Here is a 17,032-nt window from a genome sequence, read left to right as displayed (position 1 = left end):
AGCATCATGTACAATTATATGCACTGCTACTATCTACGAGCCACGAATTCTTTTCTTTACAACATAAATAAGTCTGCCGATTCTGAAAGAGTGAAATAGAGGGATGCGAAAAATACTCAGTCAGCAGCATTTCCCAATACATGTACATAATTAAGTATACTGATAATGGTTGAAATTAACGATAGAGTATGCATGTCTAAATTTTCAGCTTGCTTTTTGTTTTTGTATATATTAAACGTTCAGCTGCCAAGTTCGAGTCCTGCATCTGACTAAATCTTTTTATTCAGGCAGGCAAAATGCCACACTAATCTGATCGAACATATTATGATTTTTTACGGTTCATTTATTGAAACAAATACACTTGTATTTAAGTTAACCGTTTTAGAAAATGCCGAATTAAATCTTAGATAAAAAGACGAAGTACTTGTCACCAGCATTTTCAATAAAAATATTGCAAGAGGAAATAATTAAATTCGTGAACTATGTAACAAAAAATAGAGTAGAAATAAAAGCAGTGTTTAGGGGACAGTCACAACATTAGCAAAATGACACAAAACTCACTTCAGCAAGAGGCTGGTCAGATAAATAACCATGTGCCATTAATATTACATTAAGTGTACCACATTAAGTGGCTGTCAAAAGTTTTAAGCTCAAAACAGTCATTGTTAATGCTTTTCAACACTGAATTTTGGGTATGAACCGGCGAGCTCTCTTTTAGACTGTTTCGTTGCGTTTACTATTTTTGAGAACGAGGTTAAAATTACGAAATTCAATACTTCATACATGTTGTTGCGTGTTAAAACTCCAGTAGATGTATTTGCATGAACCCTTTAAAAGATGGTTCTTCGGAAGTTCTATCAATGCCAATGCTACTGACATTCCGTTTGTCTTTATCTTTTAGATAAAGATGTTATTGAAGAACAACAGTCTCTATTTTCATTAAAGGCCATCCTATATATTGCATGACGCATTAACGATTTTAAAATAAAACATTAAAAATATAAAATAGCCGTTTTACGTTATCTTGTTTAAATAAATTTAACTTCAAAAAATACTTTAGTAATAAAAAAACCCAGCGGATTATATGGCATTCTTCTTTCTTCGCAACAGACATCATATGGCAAATATGACATGCACTGTTATGAACGATGCATTAACATCGCCTTTTATCACAACTGCACCTGTGTATGTTATCAGTAAGTGAAAACGTTCGTAATTATTTCATTCTAAAAATTCAATCAAGTAGAAATCGGTTAACTCCAGTTAGTGTTAGTTTTGTCATCTTATCAATATATTTATTATATTGCTTAGTCATTCGCCATACTTGTTTTTAGAGTCGCCTACATTCCATTTGTTTATGGTACCTGGGGTTTTAAAAGAAGGAGAAACCGTTAATATTACTTGCTCCTAAAGTATATATAGAAGTGTGTGTCTGGTACGGAAGTGACATCAGTTGCCCAGACGGATTATTTCAATTCTTCCATCTCTTTAAACACTAATGCTGCCTCCCTGACAATATTCGAGCCAATCTGGAACAGAGAAAACATCACATGTTGTCGTTACAGTGAATGGTACAAGATCACCAGCAAGTGTTCCCCACCAAAAAAGGTCAATTTGTTGTGTAAAGATTTCATTCATATAAAGGCCTAACAAAACGCCGAAATGGACTAACGTCATATGTTAATATTCGTGGACACATTCAAGTTTTCCTATGAATATTAATGCATTTCACCACGGCGTCATTTGGTCCTATATTCGGAATTGTAACGAAAACAGTTATTATTCAGTGTTATTTCAGATAATATATTATAATTTGAGTATGACTGAGTGTGAAATTTAGTTCACTCTTACAGAAAAAATATAAACCTGTTCAAGTCAGCTTTGGCGTTTGTGGCTTGAGTGACACAAAAAGAAATACTATACGCTTATCATAATTAATCACTATTTCCTTTTCTTAACTGTAGATGCGCCTGTTGAATTCAACATATCTGGTTCAATATTGAATATTTCTGAAGGGGAAAGGGCATACGTAAAGTGTTCAGTCAAAAGCTTGCGCACCTTCAACATTTCACGGGTGGAACATACTGATGATGGAAACATGTACCAAAAGCACTGTCTCATGAAAACAGACTGCGTCATAGTAATTGATGCGTATCGTATTTCACAACGGCATTTGAATTGCCAGGCCAGCTCTTTACAAACAACCGAACAGGAAACATTGACAGTTAACATTTATGGTAATCACTTTATTTACGACCTATTTCGAGACATCTCTTAAATATGATATAACGTATTATTTTGCACTTGTTTTATATCCATAATCCTACAATTAAACTTCATTAAAAGAAATTTATCTTTCTCCAAAATTCAATATACTTTCTGGGATGTCAAACTTCAAATATCAATGAATAGCTTCATGCCATAGTGGTAATATGCAGTGACAACAATTACGGACGATATATCGTTTGTGCAGATAAATCTATAGATAACTCGCGTAGCCTTTTCCCAACTATCTTCTAGAATAATTAATTAATATAATATGCTTATAATCTTAGTACATTACAGAATAAAACAGATTGATCATTTAGATGGCGTTAAACTAAAATCTGATACTAGATATAGGAGTAAGTATAAACTGTGATTGTTTTCCCCTTATCAGTTTATTTACTTTCTAATTCAGAGAAATCTGAGCAACGTTTCAACAAACAGGATACCTCTGGCTCTGGAGGCAACTCGTTTATCTGGATCATTATAAGTTTTTGTTTAACTGCTGTCCTCATTGGTGCATTCATCGCGGGTTTAGTTGCAATAAAGAAACTGAAGACCGCTAAAGGTATAACAAGTTGAATTTTGATGATATGTCACCGAAAACAACTCTTGAATATGAACTAAAATTGGTTTCAGAATGAAGAAGTGTCATTTTCTTGCTTTAATAAGAATGAAGCTGGATAGGAATAGGTGAAAATTAAATCTAATTGATTATCATTTATGATGGGTATTATGAGCGCTACAGTGTGTGTTACGAGCACATGAAATACAGCTTACAAATATTCTTACACAATATTCTTGTACAACAAAAATAAACCGAGAATTGCATTCATAAGAAAATGAAGAGAATCTTAATCCTATTCCACTGTTTATCAGGTAAGCAAACGCATTCTCATTCGCGGCATACTCTAAGCTTTACAAGCATAACATCTCAATATTTCAAATACATGTATAAGGTAAGTAGGCGTTATATACTTACTGGTTCTATTACGGTTTTCCTATCATTTTAATGCTGTAAATACTGAAATTTATGTAAGTACATGTATTCGTTAATATGTAACTAATGAATTCAGAAAAGTAGATCCATCGGAAGCACCGAGAACAAGGCAGGCAGTGAAAATTGTAGACTCGGTTTTATTGAGTGTTCATGAGCAGTAATGGGAAATGCAACACTGTCCACGCACCCTAGCACCGGCTTAAGCAGTATTTAATCTTCAAATCTAAATGAGATGAAATCAATGATCACGAAGGACCAGAAAATATAACAACACTGAGATAGAATGAAATAGATTACTATTATGCAACCAACTCCTGGCCTCATTCTGTTTCATTTACCGAATTTCTAATAGGGTTTTCCGCGGATATTCCGGCCATAGTTAAGGTATCAAGCTGGTGGTAAAAACGTCTTGAAATTTGAATATATCTTTAATTATCTTGGAGTTCTACAATCTGATGTATGATAGGAATAGCTGTGTCTAATATTCAAAGGGAAATTAAGGAAATACCTTGTAATGGAAAAAAAATGAATTAAATAGTAGTTACAGCCTCGAAGTGCTTTGTATTACTGTTGATTTAAATACAATAGAAAAAAGTGGAAACTTCACAGGTCGCTCAACACGACAAAAACGAAAATGTAACAAGTCTTACTTTATATATTTCCGCAAAACACAATTTAACCATTGTTCATTCATATTGAATGAAATATGCTTCGCGGTGTTATTTTGTAAAAGCGCAAAATTTTACTACTTCTTTATCTAGAGATTATTCTACCATAAGCAAAAACCTAGACCTTTTCAAATATAGCCACCAGCTCCAGCTACTATTGATTTGTCCACAAGGACTGACTTTGATCATTATCGAAGATTTTAATGATACTTATAGGTACGTCGATAATATTTGAAATATTGACAAGTTATATTTTCATCAATGGTGAAACTCATCTGTCCAAAAGAATTACAACTTTTCAAAACTAAGTTCTCAGAGTAAGATGCATCATTTTAAACATATGTTTACGACAGAGAGATGCTTCGATAGGTAATACATTTAGCAAGAACGCAACCAAGCAAAATATTGGCAAATTTTGTTTGACAGCATGTTCATGTGAGGTCATAGATTGTGAAACGCCCTCTAGCAACGGATTAAGCGGAATCTCTTATGCTTTAAGCCAGAATTGATTCTATGATTCCAAAGGACCAGAAAACATAAAGACAAATTATTGTTTAAGATAATATTGAAGGCTAACATATTACTTGCAAAACGTTTACGATTTATTTCCAGCACAATCGGAAGCAAATCAAGTGAGGCACAGAGGAAATTTTGGTGGAACGAGGTTTGTATGTTAAAATTTCCTTAATCACTTCGGTCGTCTTTGAATCTTAAGTATTTCTTTATGAGTTTAAAAACAACTACAGTCAAACCTGTGTTACAGACCACATATGAACTGAAACCACCTGACTTTAAAGACCACATGTTTTGTATCCCATTTTAACATTTACAGTGTATTTTAGCCTGTGAATAAGGACCACATCCCAATAAAGGCCACATTTTAGCTCTCCCAAGGGTGGTCTTTATAGACAGGTTTGACTGTAAATACTTGTTAACAGACCAAAACATACTTGTTTCTACTATCGACTTTGAATAAATAACTTTTTTACCGAAGTATGTATTTTTCAATCAAATATGCATTTATCTCACACTCTTTTATTATTTGGATTACATATTTTAAAAGTCAAGTGTATCTATACAGTTAGTTATAAGAGCATTTTTTCTCAATTTTTACTAAAATTATTATTCTTTTTTTTTGTTGGATTTAACGTCGCACCGAAACATGATAGGTCATATAGCGACTTTTCAGCTTTAATGGTGGAGGAAGACCCCAGGTGTCCCTCCGTGCATTATTTCATCACGAGCGGGCACCTGGGTAGAACCAACGACCTTCCGTAAGCCAGCTGAATGGCTTCCTCACATGAAGAATTCAACGCCCCGAGTGAGGCTCGAACCCACAGCGATGAGGGGCAAGTAATTTGAAGTCAGCGACCTTAACCACTCGGCCACGGAGGCCCCATAAAATTATTATTCTGTTGTAAATAATAAGTACTTGTATTTTTCACATATGAATGTGAACAATCAAGTAACGTTCCTTGTTGCTTTGAGCAAAGCATGCTTTATTGCACAAAGTAAGAAGATTCCTTTTTTAATACAACATAGCTGATTATTATAAACCCTAATGAAACAAATAGCTCATTTCTAACATTCTAGTGAATAAAAAGTCATTTTATCAATTAAGATAAAGATATATTATGTACATATACGTGTGTAAATCAGTTTATAATTGAGCCGTACCATTAACAAAAACCAACATAGTGGGTTTGAAAGTACCATTAACAAAAACCAACATAGTGGGTTTGCAACCAGCATGAATCCAGACCAGCCTGCACATCTGCGCAGTCTGGTCAGGATCCATGATGTTCGCTAACGGTTTCTCTAGTTGCAATAGGCTTTAAAAGCGAACAGTATGGATCCTGACCAGACTGCGCGGACGCGCAGACAGGTCCGGATCCATGCTGATCGCAAACCCACTATGTTGGTTTTCACATGGCGCGGCTCATTTGATAAATTGTAATGACACCGCGACCTTAGCACGAGAAATAATTTACAACTCAATCGTCTGTACTTAACATGTTTGGATCTGGGTGTATTTTTGTAGATTGCAGCTATTACTTTTGTTTTGACACACATGAAGTTTTCTCTTTTTCGACGTTTTTCTTTTAAATTCATTTATTGATACATTTCTAGATATTTTCTTTAGAGATTCTGCAAGACATAAACATTTCATCTTTACAAAAAAGTAACGTGAGATACTTGAAATGATTGGCATTTTATTAGTCCCTTTTCTATTTCGTTGTAAGAATTCATGACCTTGGCCCGCAAGCGGCATGAGCAACCCGCTCTGCATATTCAAGACATATTCTTTTACTCATCTACTGAAGAATTTAGATACATAAATACCTAGTGGGACAGTACACAAAATTGATCTTTACACATACCACTACAGTAATTATGATTACAATATTAAGATTTAATGTATAATCATATGCACTTTATCTAATAATTTCGAATATATTAGTTATAGAGATTACTTAAGGTATTAGAAGCGGAAAAGAGTACTTCCTTTTTTCAAAAGTATTCAATTCCTACCATAAACCTCCTTTTACTGCAATTCTCAGAGGGGTGTGGGGGTAGGTTCAAGCCCTACTGGGACCATTTATTTTTCCTGTTTTTACTTCTTTCAAGACTTATGATTGATTTATTGTACAAAAATTAATTTGATATTGCTGTTCAAAGTGATATTTACTACTTAAAGAGAAGGGGTAGAGTTACACATCTTTAAAAATATTAAGTTACATGTGGTAAAAGTTCTCTATTTTGCTTTCACTCTTTAGATTATTTATCGTGAAAGAAATTTATGTAGTTTTTACGTCTGCCCCAAGGTTATTTTTTAATAAAATAAGCAAAATTCAAAATAGAAACACAGGATTCGACCCTTTTTTTTCAATGTTGAAGTAAGAATTCTATCTCATTAAATCCGTTTACTTGAGGCACCCTAGAAAAAATGATATTGACATTTTTATTTTGTGTTTTATAATTGTTTACCAATAGTTTGGTGTTTCTTTTCTTAAAATTAATGGTAAAATGAGTTATCTGCAAATGTTTTGGATAGTGGCCATCACTAATTTATCTCTAGTTCAGCTTGGGGAGAAACCATAAGTTATACAAAACTTATAAAAAACGGCACGGTAAAAGTTGTTTAAAAATTGCAAAACAGTGCGAAACACCGTCATCTTTAAGAATATACCAAGCAAATGCCATTTTGTAAACATTACTATTAGGGGTCTAATACCTTAATGTTTCTGAAAGTAAAAATACGCTATGTAGATGAATAGGGTATTTTATCTTCAAAATACATGTTAAACTGAAATTCTTCGTATAATTAAGAAATGTTAATCTTTGGTCAAGTCAACATATTTCAAAAAGTTAACTATTTCTGTCCGAAGAAAGGTGCCTTATAATTTCACACCCATTTCCACATCTAGGACAATATTTCTTTTGAGGACGTTTTCCCAATACAGTTTGTGAAACAGGGATATTAATTACATTTTGACTTTTTCTCAAGACACATGACCTGTCTATTGCTATTACTAGATCAATACTTTCTGTTTCTTCTTGGCGAGTCTATGAAGATAGTTGAGAATATAATGTTTCCGATTGCCCAGTTGCATGCCTGGTATCATTCAATCTTTCATACGCACGATCTTCCAGTTCTACATCGTTCCTGCTTGAATTTAAACAAAAGTTAATTACTGAGAAATCAAGCTGAAAACACAACAATATGCTATCAATCTACAATGCCTGTGAATGTGATGCATTTGTGTAATCTAATTTATTGAACATTGTATTGTTGAATTTGAATAGTCCTGTTTTCGATCTGCATCATCAAGAAGACTCATATTTAAGCTTAGCAATCTTTGTATTTTCGGTTGAATTGATATGAAACTGTTTAAATTTAGTTATCAGACTGTTTGAGATTGTCACTTCATTCTGTTTTTGATGTTTGTTGAGAAGATACAATTTACGTATAGGTTATTGTTCAGTTTTTATCGTCACAGCACATAGCACTTTGTTGTAAGAAAAACAAACAACCTGTTTGTTACAATACCACTTGAAGTCACAAATTATTTACATTGGACATTTCTTCCCTAAACGTAATGTGTTTTGAGGATCGTTGTAATATCTAGTTTTCCGATTTATATTGCTCGCTCTTTTTCCCGGTGTTCATGACTATTTTTGGTTAGCCTGACCAAGACAATTATAAATGAGCTATTTGTTTCATTAGGGTTTATAATAATCAGCTATGTTGTATTAAAAAAGGAATCTTCTTACTTTGTGCAATAAAGCATGCTTTGCTCAAAGCAACAAGGAACGTTACTTGATTGTTCACATTCATATGTGAAAAATACAAGTACTTATTATTTACAACAGAATAATAATTTTATGGGGCCTCCGTGGCCGAGTGGTTAAGGTCGCTGACTTCAAATTACTTGCCCCTCATCGCTGTGGGTTCGAGCCTCACTCGGGGCGTTGAATTCTTCATGTGAGGAAGCCATTCAGCTGGCTTACGGAAGGTCGTTGGTTCTACCCAGGTGCCCGCTCGTGATGAAATAATGCACGGATGGACACCTGGGGTCTTCCTCCACCATTAAAGCTGAAAAGTCGCTATATGACCTATCATGTTTCGGTGCGACGTTAAATCCAACAAAAAAAAGAATAATAACTTTAGTAAAAATTGAGAAAAAATGCTCTTATAACTAACTATATAGATACACTTGACTTTTAAAATATGTAATCCAAATAATAAAAGAGTGTGAGATAAATGCATATTTGATTGAAAAATACATACTTCGGTAAAAAAGTTATTTATTCAAAGTCGATAGTAGAAACAAGTATGTTTTGGTCTGTTAACAAGTATTTACAGTCAAACCTGTCTATAAAGACCACCCTTGGGAGAGCTAAAATGTGGCCTTTATTGGGATGTGGTCCTTATTCACAGGCTAAAATACACTGTAAATGTTAAAATGGGATACAAAACATGTGGTCTTTAAAGTCAGGTGGTTTCAGTTCATATGTGGTCTGTAACACAGGTTTGACTGTAGTTGTTTTTAAACTCATAAAGAAATACTTAAGATTTAAAGACGACCGAAGTGATTAAGGAAATTTTAACATACAAACCTCGTTCCACCAAAATTTCCTCTGTGCCTCACTTGATTTGCTTCCGATTGTGCTGGAAATAAATCGTAAACGTTTTGCAAGTAATATGTTAGCCTTCAATATTATCTTAAACAATAATTTGTCTTTATGTTTTCTGGTCCTTTGGAATCATAGAATCAATTCTGGCTTAAAGCATAAGAGATTCCGCTTAATCCGTTGCTAGAGGGCGTTTCACAATCTATGACCTCACATGAACATGCTGTCAAACAAAATTTGCCAATATTTTGCTTGGTTGCGTTCTTGCTAAATGTATTACCTATCGAAGCATCTCTCTGTCGTAAACATATGTTTAAAATGATGCATCTTACTCTGAGAACTTAGTTTTGAAAAGTTGTAATTCTTTTGGACAGATGAGTTTCACCATTGATGAAAATATAACTTGTCAATATTTCAAATATTATCGACGTACCTATAAGTATCATTAAAATCTTCGATAATGATCAAAGTCAGTCCTTGTGGACAAATCAATAGTAGCTGGAGCTGGTGGCTATATTTGAAAAGGTCTAGGTTTTTGCTTATGGTAGAATAATCTCTAGATAAAGAAGTAGTAAAATTTTGCGCTTTTACAAAATAACACCGCGAAGCATATTTCATTCAATATGAATGAACAATGGTTAAATTGTGTTTTGCGGAAATATATAAAGTAAGACTAGTTACATTTTCGTTTTTGTCGTGTTGAGCGACCTGTGAAGTTTCCACTTTTTTCTATTGTATTTAAATCAACAGTAATACAAAGCACTTCGAGGCTGTAACTACTATTTAATTCATTTTTTTTTCCCTTTTCCATTACAAGGTATTTCCTTAATTTCCCTTTGAATATTAGACACAGCTATTCCTATCATACATCAGATTGTAGAACTCCAAGATAATTAAAGATATATTCAAATTTCAAGACGTTTTTACCACTAGCTTGATACCTTAACTATGGCCGGAATATCCGCGGAAAACCCTATTAGAAATTCGGTAAATGAAACAGAATGAGGCCAGGAGTTGGTTGCATAATAGTAATCTATTTCATTCTATCTCAGTGTTGTTATATTTTCTGGTCCTTCGTGATCATTGATTTCATCTCATTTAGATTTGAAGATTAAATACTGCTTAAGCCGGTGCTAGGGTGCGTGGACAGTGTTGCATTTCCCATTACTGCTCATGAACACTCAATAAAACCGAGTCTACAATTTTCACTGCCTGCCTTGTTCTCGGTGCTTCCGATGGATCTACTTTTCTGAATTCATTAGTTACATATTAACGAATACATGTACTTACATAAATTTCAGTATTTACAGCATTAAAATGATAGGAAAACCGTAATAGAACCAGTAAGTATATAACGCCTACTTACCTTATACATGTATTTGAAATATTGAGATGTTATGCTTGTAAAGCTTAGAGTATGCCGCGAATGAGAATGCGTTTGCTTACCTGATAAACAGTGGAATAGGATTAAGATTCTCTTCATTTTCTTATGAATGAAATTCTCGGTTTATTTTTGTTGTACAAGAATATTGTGTAAGAATATTTGTAAGCTGTATTTCATGTGCTCGTAACACACACTGTAGCGCTCATAATACCCATCATAAATGATAATCAATTAGATTTAATTTTCACCTATTCCTATCCAGCTTCATTCTTATTAAAGCAAGAAAATGACACTTCTTCATTCTGAAACCAATTTTAGTTCATATTCAAGAGTTGTTTTCGGTGACATATCATCAAAATTCAACTTGTTATACCTTTAGCGGTCTTCAGTTTCTTTACTGCAACTAAACCCGCGATGAATGCACCAATGAGGACAGCAGTTAAACAAGAACTTATAATGATCCAGATAAACGAGTTGCCTCCAGAGCCAGAGGTATCCTGTTTGTTGAAACGTTGCTCAGATTTCTCTGAATTAGAAAGTAAATAAACTGATAAGGGGAAAACAATCACAGTTTATACTTACTCCTATATCTAGTATCAGATTTTAGTTTAACGCCATCTAAATGATCAGTCTGTTTTATTCTGTAATGTACTAAGATTATAAGCATATTATATTAATTAATTATTCTAGAAGATAGTTGGGAAAAGGCTACGCGAGTTATCTATAGATTTATCTGCACAAACGATATATCGTCCGTAATTGTTGTCACTGCATATTACCACTATGGCATGAAGCTATTCATTGATATTTGAAGTTTGACATCCCAGAAAGTATATTGAATTTGGAGAAAGAATAAATTTCTTTTAATGAAGTTTAATTGTAGGATTATGGATATAAAACAAGTGCAAAATAATACGTTATATCATATTTAAGAGATGTCTCGAAATAGGTCGTAAATAAAGTGATTACCATAAATGTTAACTGTCAATGTTTCCTGTTCGGTTGTTTGTAAAGAGCTGGCCTGGCAATTCAAATGCCGTTGTGAAATACGATACGCATCAATTACTATGACGTAGTCTGTTTTCATGAGACAGTGCTTTTGGTACATGTTTCCATCATCAGTATGTTCCACCCGTGAAATGTTGAAGGTGCGCAAGCTTTTGACTGAACACTTTACGTATGCCCTTTCCCCTTCAGAAATATTCAATATTGAACCAGATATGTTGAATTCAACAGGCGCATCTACAGTTAAGAAAAGGAAATAGTGATTAATTATGATAAGCGTATAGTATTTCTTTTTGTGTCACTCAAGCCACAAACGCCAAAGCTGACTTGAACAGGTTTATATTTTTTCTGTAAGAGTGAACTAAATTTCACACTCAGTCATACTCAAATTGTAATATATTATCTGAAATAACACTGAATAATAACTGTTTTCGTTACAATTCCGAATATAGGACCAAATGACGCCGTGGTGAAATGCATTAATATTCATATGGAAAACTTGAATGTGTCCACGAATATTAACATATGACGTTAGTCCATTTCGGCGTTTTGTTAGGCCTTTATATGAATGAAATCTTTACACAACAAATTGACCTTTTTTGGTGGGGAACACTTGCTGGTGATCTTGTACCATTCACTGTAACGACAACATGTGATGTTTTCTCTGTTCCAGATTGGCTCGAATATTGTCAGGGAGGCAGCATTAGTGTTTAAAGAGATGGAAGAATTGAAATAATCCGTCTGGGCAACTGATGTCACTTCCGTACCAGAAACTTCTATATGTACTTTAGGAGCAAGTAATATTAACGGTTTCTCCTTCTTTTGAAACCCCAGGTACCATAAACAAATGGAATGTAGGCGACTCTAAAAACAAGTATGGCGAATGACTAAGCAATATAATAAATATATTGACAAGATGACAAAACTAACACTAACTGGAGTTAACCGATTTCTACTTGATTGAATTTTTAGAATGAAATAATTACGAACGTTTTCACTTACTGATAACATACACAGGTGCAGTTGTGATAAAAGGCGATGTTAATGCATCGTTCATAACAGTGCATGTCATATTTGCCATATGATGTCTGTTGCGAAGAAAGAAGAATGCCATATAATCCGCTGTGTCATTATATCGTACAGGGCTTAGCGATTCATTCCCTATCGACATGGTGACTGTAATTGGCTGTGTACCACCACTTGTCTTGCAGAGAACACTGAACTGATCACCATCCTCACCAACAATACATCCCTTACAGTCGTCTATGTCCTTTAAACCTTCAAATACTGGCGTCTTTGGTGCAACTACAATATATATTTCAAATTAAAATTCAGTCGTACGTAAAATTATAATTTGTAAAAGTATTTGAAAAAATGACCAAATGGATAATTGTGACTGCATAATATTAACAAATATCATTAAAACGACACACAATGAATTTTAGGTCGTGGACACGTAATGACAATCAGCTGTTTCCGTGAAATTACGTATTATCCGATTACATTTCGGCATTCTTCTGTTGTTTATGAAGTTATAGCCGAAGAATGCCGAATTTCTAACGGAGAATATTTTAATCGTACGGAAATAGCCGATTGTCATTACCGGTCCACTACCGTAAGTTCAAACTTTTTTTTCGGAATGTAACTGAATCAGAAACTTGACTTTAAATATATGTACCTGGTAATATCACATCGACAAAATTTGAATATTTCGCAGCTTCGCCGCAGTAAACTCCATATCGGCCATTCATTCGTTCATTGAACATCGTTAGTGTCAACACATATTTATCATTCGGTTCCTTTTCTTCCTCATACAGACCTTTCGTCAGAATTATTTGAAAAATTTTATTTGTAGAACGCATCCATTGTCGTACAGTGTATTCTGGAAGTCGCATAACAAATTTCGATGGATAATATTCTAGTTCTACGTTCTCGCCTTCTGTCACATTTGTTGTTCTAAGGTAGACAAACCCACACAGATCTGATATATCTAAGTGAAAAAAACAGGAAATGAAAAATAATACAATTTATTTCATATTTGACTGCACTATTTTTCATTTTTTAAATATTTTGCCGAGAGAACTTGTTATCAGTCTTACTGTGCGAAAATAGGAACTGTTTTACAGCTGTAAAACGTCTGTAAATGAATTGTATTTTGAAATTACAGCTGTAAAATACATGTAAATGGAAAATGACCAGAAATACAGTTAAGATTTACATGTAGTTCTCAAAAATACAGCTGTAAAAATTACAATTGAAAGTTACAGCTGTAAAATGTTCTTGTCTCAAACTTACAGCTGTAACTTTCTTTAGAAAAACACGGGTAATGTCAGCCATCTTTTATTCATTTTGGTGGAATATAAATGAAGTTAACAGGAAAAAAGACATCTTCTAAAATTTGGAATTGTAACTATCATAGAGTAAGTGCGATTGTTTATTATGTAATCTAGTTGTAGAAGCACATGTATAAGTGCATGCACTAATTGTTTACACTATATTTGAAGCTGATAAGTTTAAATGAAATAAATAATAAAATTGTCATATGCTTTTATGTCACAAAAAGTTTTATAAAGAAGATCTGATACATATTTTCTAGTTTGTATCCTACTCTTGAATTTTGAAAATGCTATACTGTAAACATATTTCATATTGTTGTTTAGTAACAAGATCATTTTTTTTGCCATTTTTGTAGTAATTGCTACCATTTCTAGAGAATTAAAATTCATCCTAAAACTTTTGTACCTCTGCTTTCGTCCCTAAAATAATATTCTCTTTTTCAACAACTGTAATATTTCTACAGCTGTAACTTTGAGGCATTTTTACAGCTGTAACTTTTTTCATTTTTACAGCTGTAAGATGTTGTACAGCTGTATCTCATTTGCATAATTCGAACTGTCTTACAGTCGTTTTACAGCTGCAAATTGAAATCTACAGCTGTAAAATCAATGTTGTTTACAGCTGCAAAATTTCATCTATCTTTACGGACAACACGTGCATATCTGAATGACTAAAACATAGTTTCGATCACATAAATATATTCGAGACCGGTATAACATGACGTGTATATTTTCGTTTCTTACATCAACTGACCGACAAGCCATTCAATAAGTTATTATTACATGACAGCACATCTGATTTCCACAGCTTTGATTTCAAATGTTTGACATATTAGCCCAGTAAGCACATTTTGCATATAGACCAGCCACATAGCACACATTATGGACCCGTGATTTTATATAAAGAGTAATATAATAATTAAATTTATTTTCACAAGACTGGTCCATAGATATCATGATTCATATTATATACATGAAGCGTTATAACTGCCACACTTATCAAAGACCTTGACATTAAAATAACTTTGAATTTCTGGTTTTAACATATACATGCTTAAGAATCCGTATAAGTCAGTCGTTTGAACTTAGATAAGTCTTAAATACTTTACGTACCGGACGGATATTTACAAAGAACACATTTGATTTAACATAAATATTGATTAGCAGTAATAGTTGTGGCTTATCAGTTAAATGTTAATAGTATATCATGGAAGGATGTATATATTATATATACTTTGAAGTTGAAGTTTTGGAGTTTCCATTGAACAGCTTACGCTCTTGTTCCTATAATCAACACGATAAAGTACTTCGTCATTGCCAATGACAGTATCAGTTAAAATCAAGTAATATGTTCCATCTTGGAAATACTGTGTAAACTTGTTATCATTAGGAAGATGAGCACACGGATTTCTTTCTTTTGCCCTCTGCCAGTTTACGTCTGCGTCTGAAGTTGTTTCCGGAGTAAAAGTAAAAGTAACATTTCTTCCCAATATAGTGGGCTGTTCTATCGTCAGGGTCCCGCATTGGTTCACGCCGGCAATGACTTTGAAATTATACACATTTAAGTTATAATTATATTTTTATGACAAAAACAGCAAAACATACAATGCAGTTGATGCAGTTGAAGGTTTCAGTACACGTTGCGTTGTTACGTATGAGATATGATTTCAATACATGTACATTAAAATTCCTAAATTTACACATGCATGTATATACTTTTTGTTTTTAAAAATTCTGCAATTACAACAGCTGGTCTGGTGCCATATAACCTATACTGTGTTGGTGCGCCGAAAAACCCAAATAAATAAATAAACAACAGCTGGTCACAACTGTGTCTGACATTCAAACTGTTGGAGGAACTGAATTTAGGCAGACTTTGGTAAAATTGCCTAATGGCTCACTTTACACATAAAAATATGAATAAACTTAAAAATTCAATAAAGGAGTATATTATTTTACGAAATTGCCTCCGTTAAATGTAAAAATTATCATACTGAGGGGAAGCGTGTTTACACGAAATCATACAAATAAATGGGAGGACTTTGATTTTTATTCAACTTCAAATCTTTATGATATCATGATCAAAAAATTACAAGCTTGACTTCCTAGTTTTATTCAATGCATGATGTCATATCATAAATCGAGGGTAGCTGTGATTTTTTTGCAGATATCCATTTACATTTATTTGCCCCACTCCCACTTACCCCTATTCATATAACATACCCTAACCTTGATATTAATCACTTTATGGGTACAACTTCAGAAAATGACCCTGCGTAACAATTCTTTGACTGAATTTGAAAATGGTCGACCGTTTTGCCGTTTTCTTTCGAATTTTATTTTTGTTTTGCCATTAGGCTAGTCACTCCAAATCCTTTGCATTATGTCTTCATCGGGATCATTGCAAACCAATCCCGTGTATTTAACTGTAAACAATTTAAAGTCAGAAGATCATTCAAATGTAAAAAGTAGGGTTCATTAAGAAAATATATATTTCAACTTCGTAATATTGTTTTACGGCATGCTTGGGATATTCCTGTCAAGGTAATGATCATGTTAGTATTTAAGTTAAAAGAGAAGCTACACCTTCTGGGGACACCAAATATTAAATCATATAATGTATTTACCACAAAGAATTATGACTAGTATTTTGCATTTAGGTGGAATTTAAGTGTTCATGACAATAATGGTGAAAAATTATGATTGTAAAATTATATTAAAATAATAAAATGAGCATGATTACATCTTAAATATTTTCACTGAAAAACGACCCGTCGTAGTATTGAACCGCAGTACATATGTAGCATATGTGGCGTGCCATCACGTAACCATTACGTCATTTTGACGTTATAACACTAAGTCGTTCTAATCTATTTAATAAAACAAAGCAAACCATGATGATTTCCCTAAACAGCAGATTAGTCTATAAATAGAAGTCACAAACGTCAAAAACCAAACTATACATACCTTTTCCAAACAAAATCAGTATTGATAAAACAATGAGAAAAGTTCTGAAAAAGAAACAAGTATTCTGAGCCATTCCAATATTCATATTATTGCATAAGTTATTAATTAAATCTACTACATGTTATCAAATAAGATCAAGATAAGATTTTGTGCACTTCTCATCTAACGTTAAATGACAAATTTAATTGTTTTCTTAAGTGTATTTTGCCGTGACTTCCGACTTTGTTGAAGACTTATAACATTTGATGTAAAGTATGATATATCGTTACTA

The 17,032-nt window shown here is 33.3% G+C and overlaps 2 protein-coding genes across 3 annotated transcripts; one reads left to right on the top strand and one right to left on the bottom strand.

The window, feature by feature from the left end:
* The first annotated feature begins 1,970 nt into the window (after window positions 1–1,970).
* LOC128559805 (uncharacterized) lies at window positions 1,971–5,503 on the top strand. The gene is made up of 3 exons (XM_053552387.1): window positions 1,971–2,237; window positions 2,681–2,833; window positions 4,546–5,503. Exons 1-3 carry the CDS (start codon window positions 2,099–2,101, stop codon window positions 4,608–4,610), a joined length of 357 nt encoding a protein of 118 aa, XP_053408362.1. The 5' UTR covers window positions 1,971–2,098; the 3' UTR covers window positions 4,611–5,503.
* Window positions 5,504–5,514: 11 nt separating this feature from the next.
* Window positions 5,515–16,916, bottom strand: LOC123563871 (uncharacterized). 2 transcript variants are annotated; one of them, XM_053552385.1, is made up of 8 exons: window positions 16,762–16,916; window positions 15,029–15,337; window positions 13,137–13,448; window positions 12,461–12,763; window positions 11,423–11,695; window positions 10,827–10,979; window positions 9,055–9,106; window positions 5,515–7,603 (listed from the first exon to the last, which is right to left on the bottom strand). In XM_053552385.1, exons 1-8 carry the CDS (start codon window positions 16,844–16,846, stop codon window positions 7,501–7,503), a joined length of 1,590 nt encoding a protein of 529 aa, XP_053408360.1. In that variant the 5' UTR covers window positions 16,847–16,916; the 3' UTR covers window positions 5,515–7,500. The 2 variants fall into 2 exon arrangements, with proteins under 2 accessions (XP_053408360.1, XP_053408361.1); XM_053552386.1 differs by having other exon boundaries at window positions 5,515–7,600.
* Between the last annotated feature and the right edge of the window lie 116 nt (window positions 16,917–17,032).

The sequence above is a fragment of the Mercenaria mercenaria genome, chromosome 10 (genome assembly GCF_021730395.1).
Source record: "Mercenaria mercenaria strain notata chromosome 10, MADL_Memer_1, whole genome shotgun sequence".
Taxonomy (NCBI): domain Eukaryota; kingdom Metazoa; phylum Mollusca; class Bivalvia; order Venerida; family Veneridae; genus Mercenaria; species Mercenaria mercenaria.
The sequence above is the reverse complement of the archived record's forward strand: the minus strand, read 5'-3'. Positions and strand labels throughout refer to the sequence as shown.

Bases quoted from the DNA above. Each gene is read 5' to 3' on its own strand.
- LOC128559805 (XM_053552387.1), top strand. From the start codon at position 2,099: ATGTACCAAAAGCACTGTCTCATGAAAACAGACTGCGTCATAGTAATT. The intron at 2,238-2,680 runs GTAATCACTTTA...TTTCTAATTCAG, and splicing joins ATTGACAGTTAACATTTATG to AGAAATCTGAGCAACGTTTC. The intron at 2,834-4,545 runs GTATAACAAGTT...ATTTATTTCCAG, and splicing joins GAAACTGAAGACCGCTAAAG to CACAATCGGAAGCAAATCAA.
- LOC123563871 (XM_053552385.1), bottom strand. From the start codon at position 16,846: ATGAATATTGGAATGGCTCAGAATACTTGTTTCTTTTTCAGAACTTTT. The intron at 13,449-15,028 runs GTATATATAATA...TTTTTCACTTAG, and splicing joins TCCAAAACTTCAACTTCAAA to ATATATCAGATCTGTGTGGG. The intron at 10,980-11,422 runs GTAATCACTTTA...TTTCTAATTCAG, and splicing joins ATTGACAGTTAACATTTATG to AGAAATCTGAGCAACGTTTC.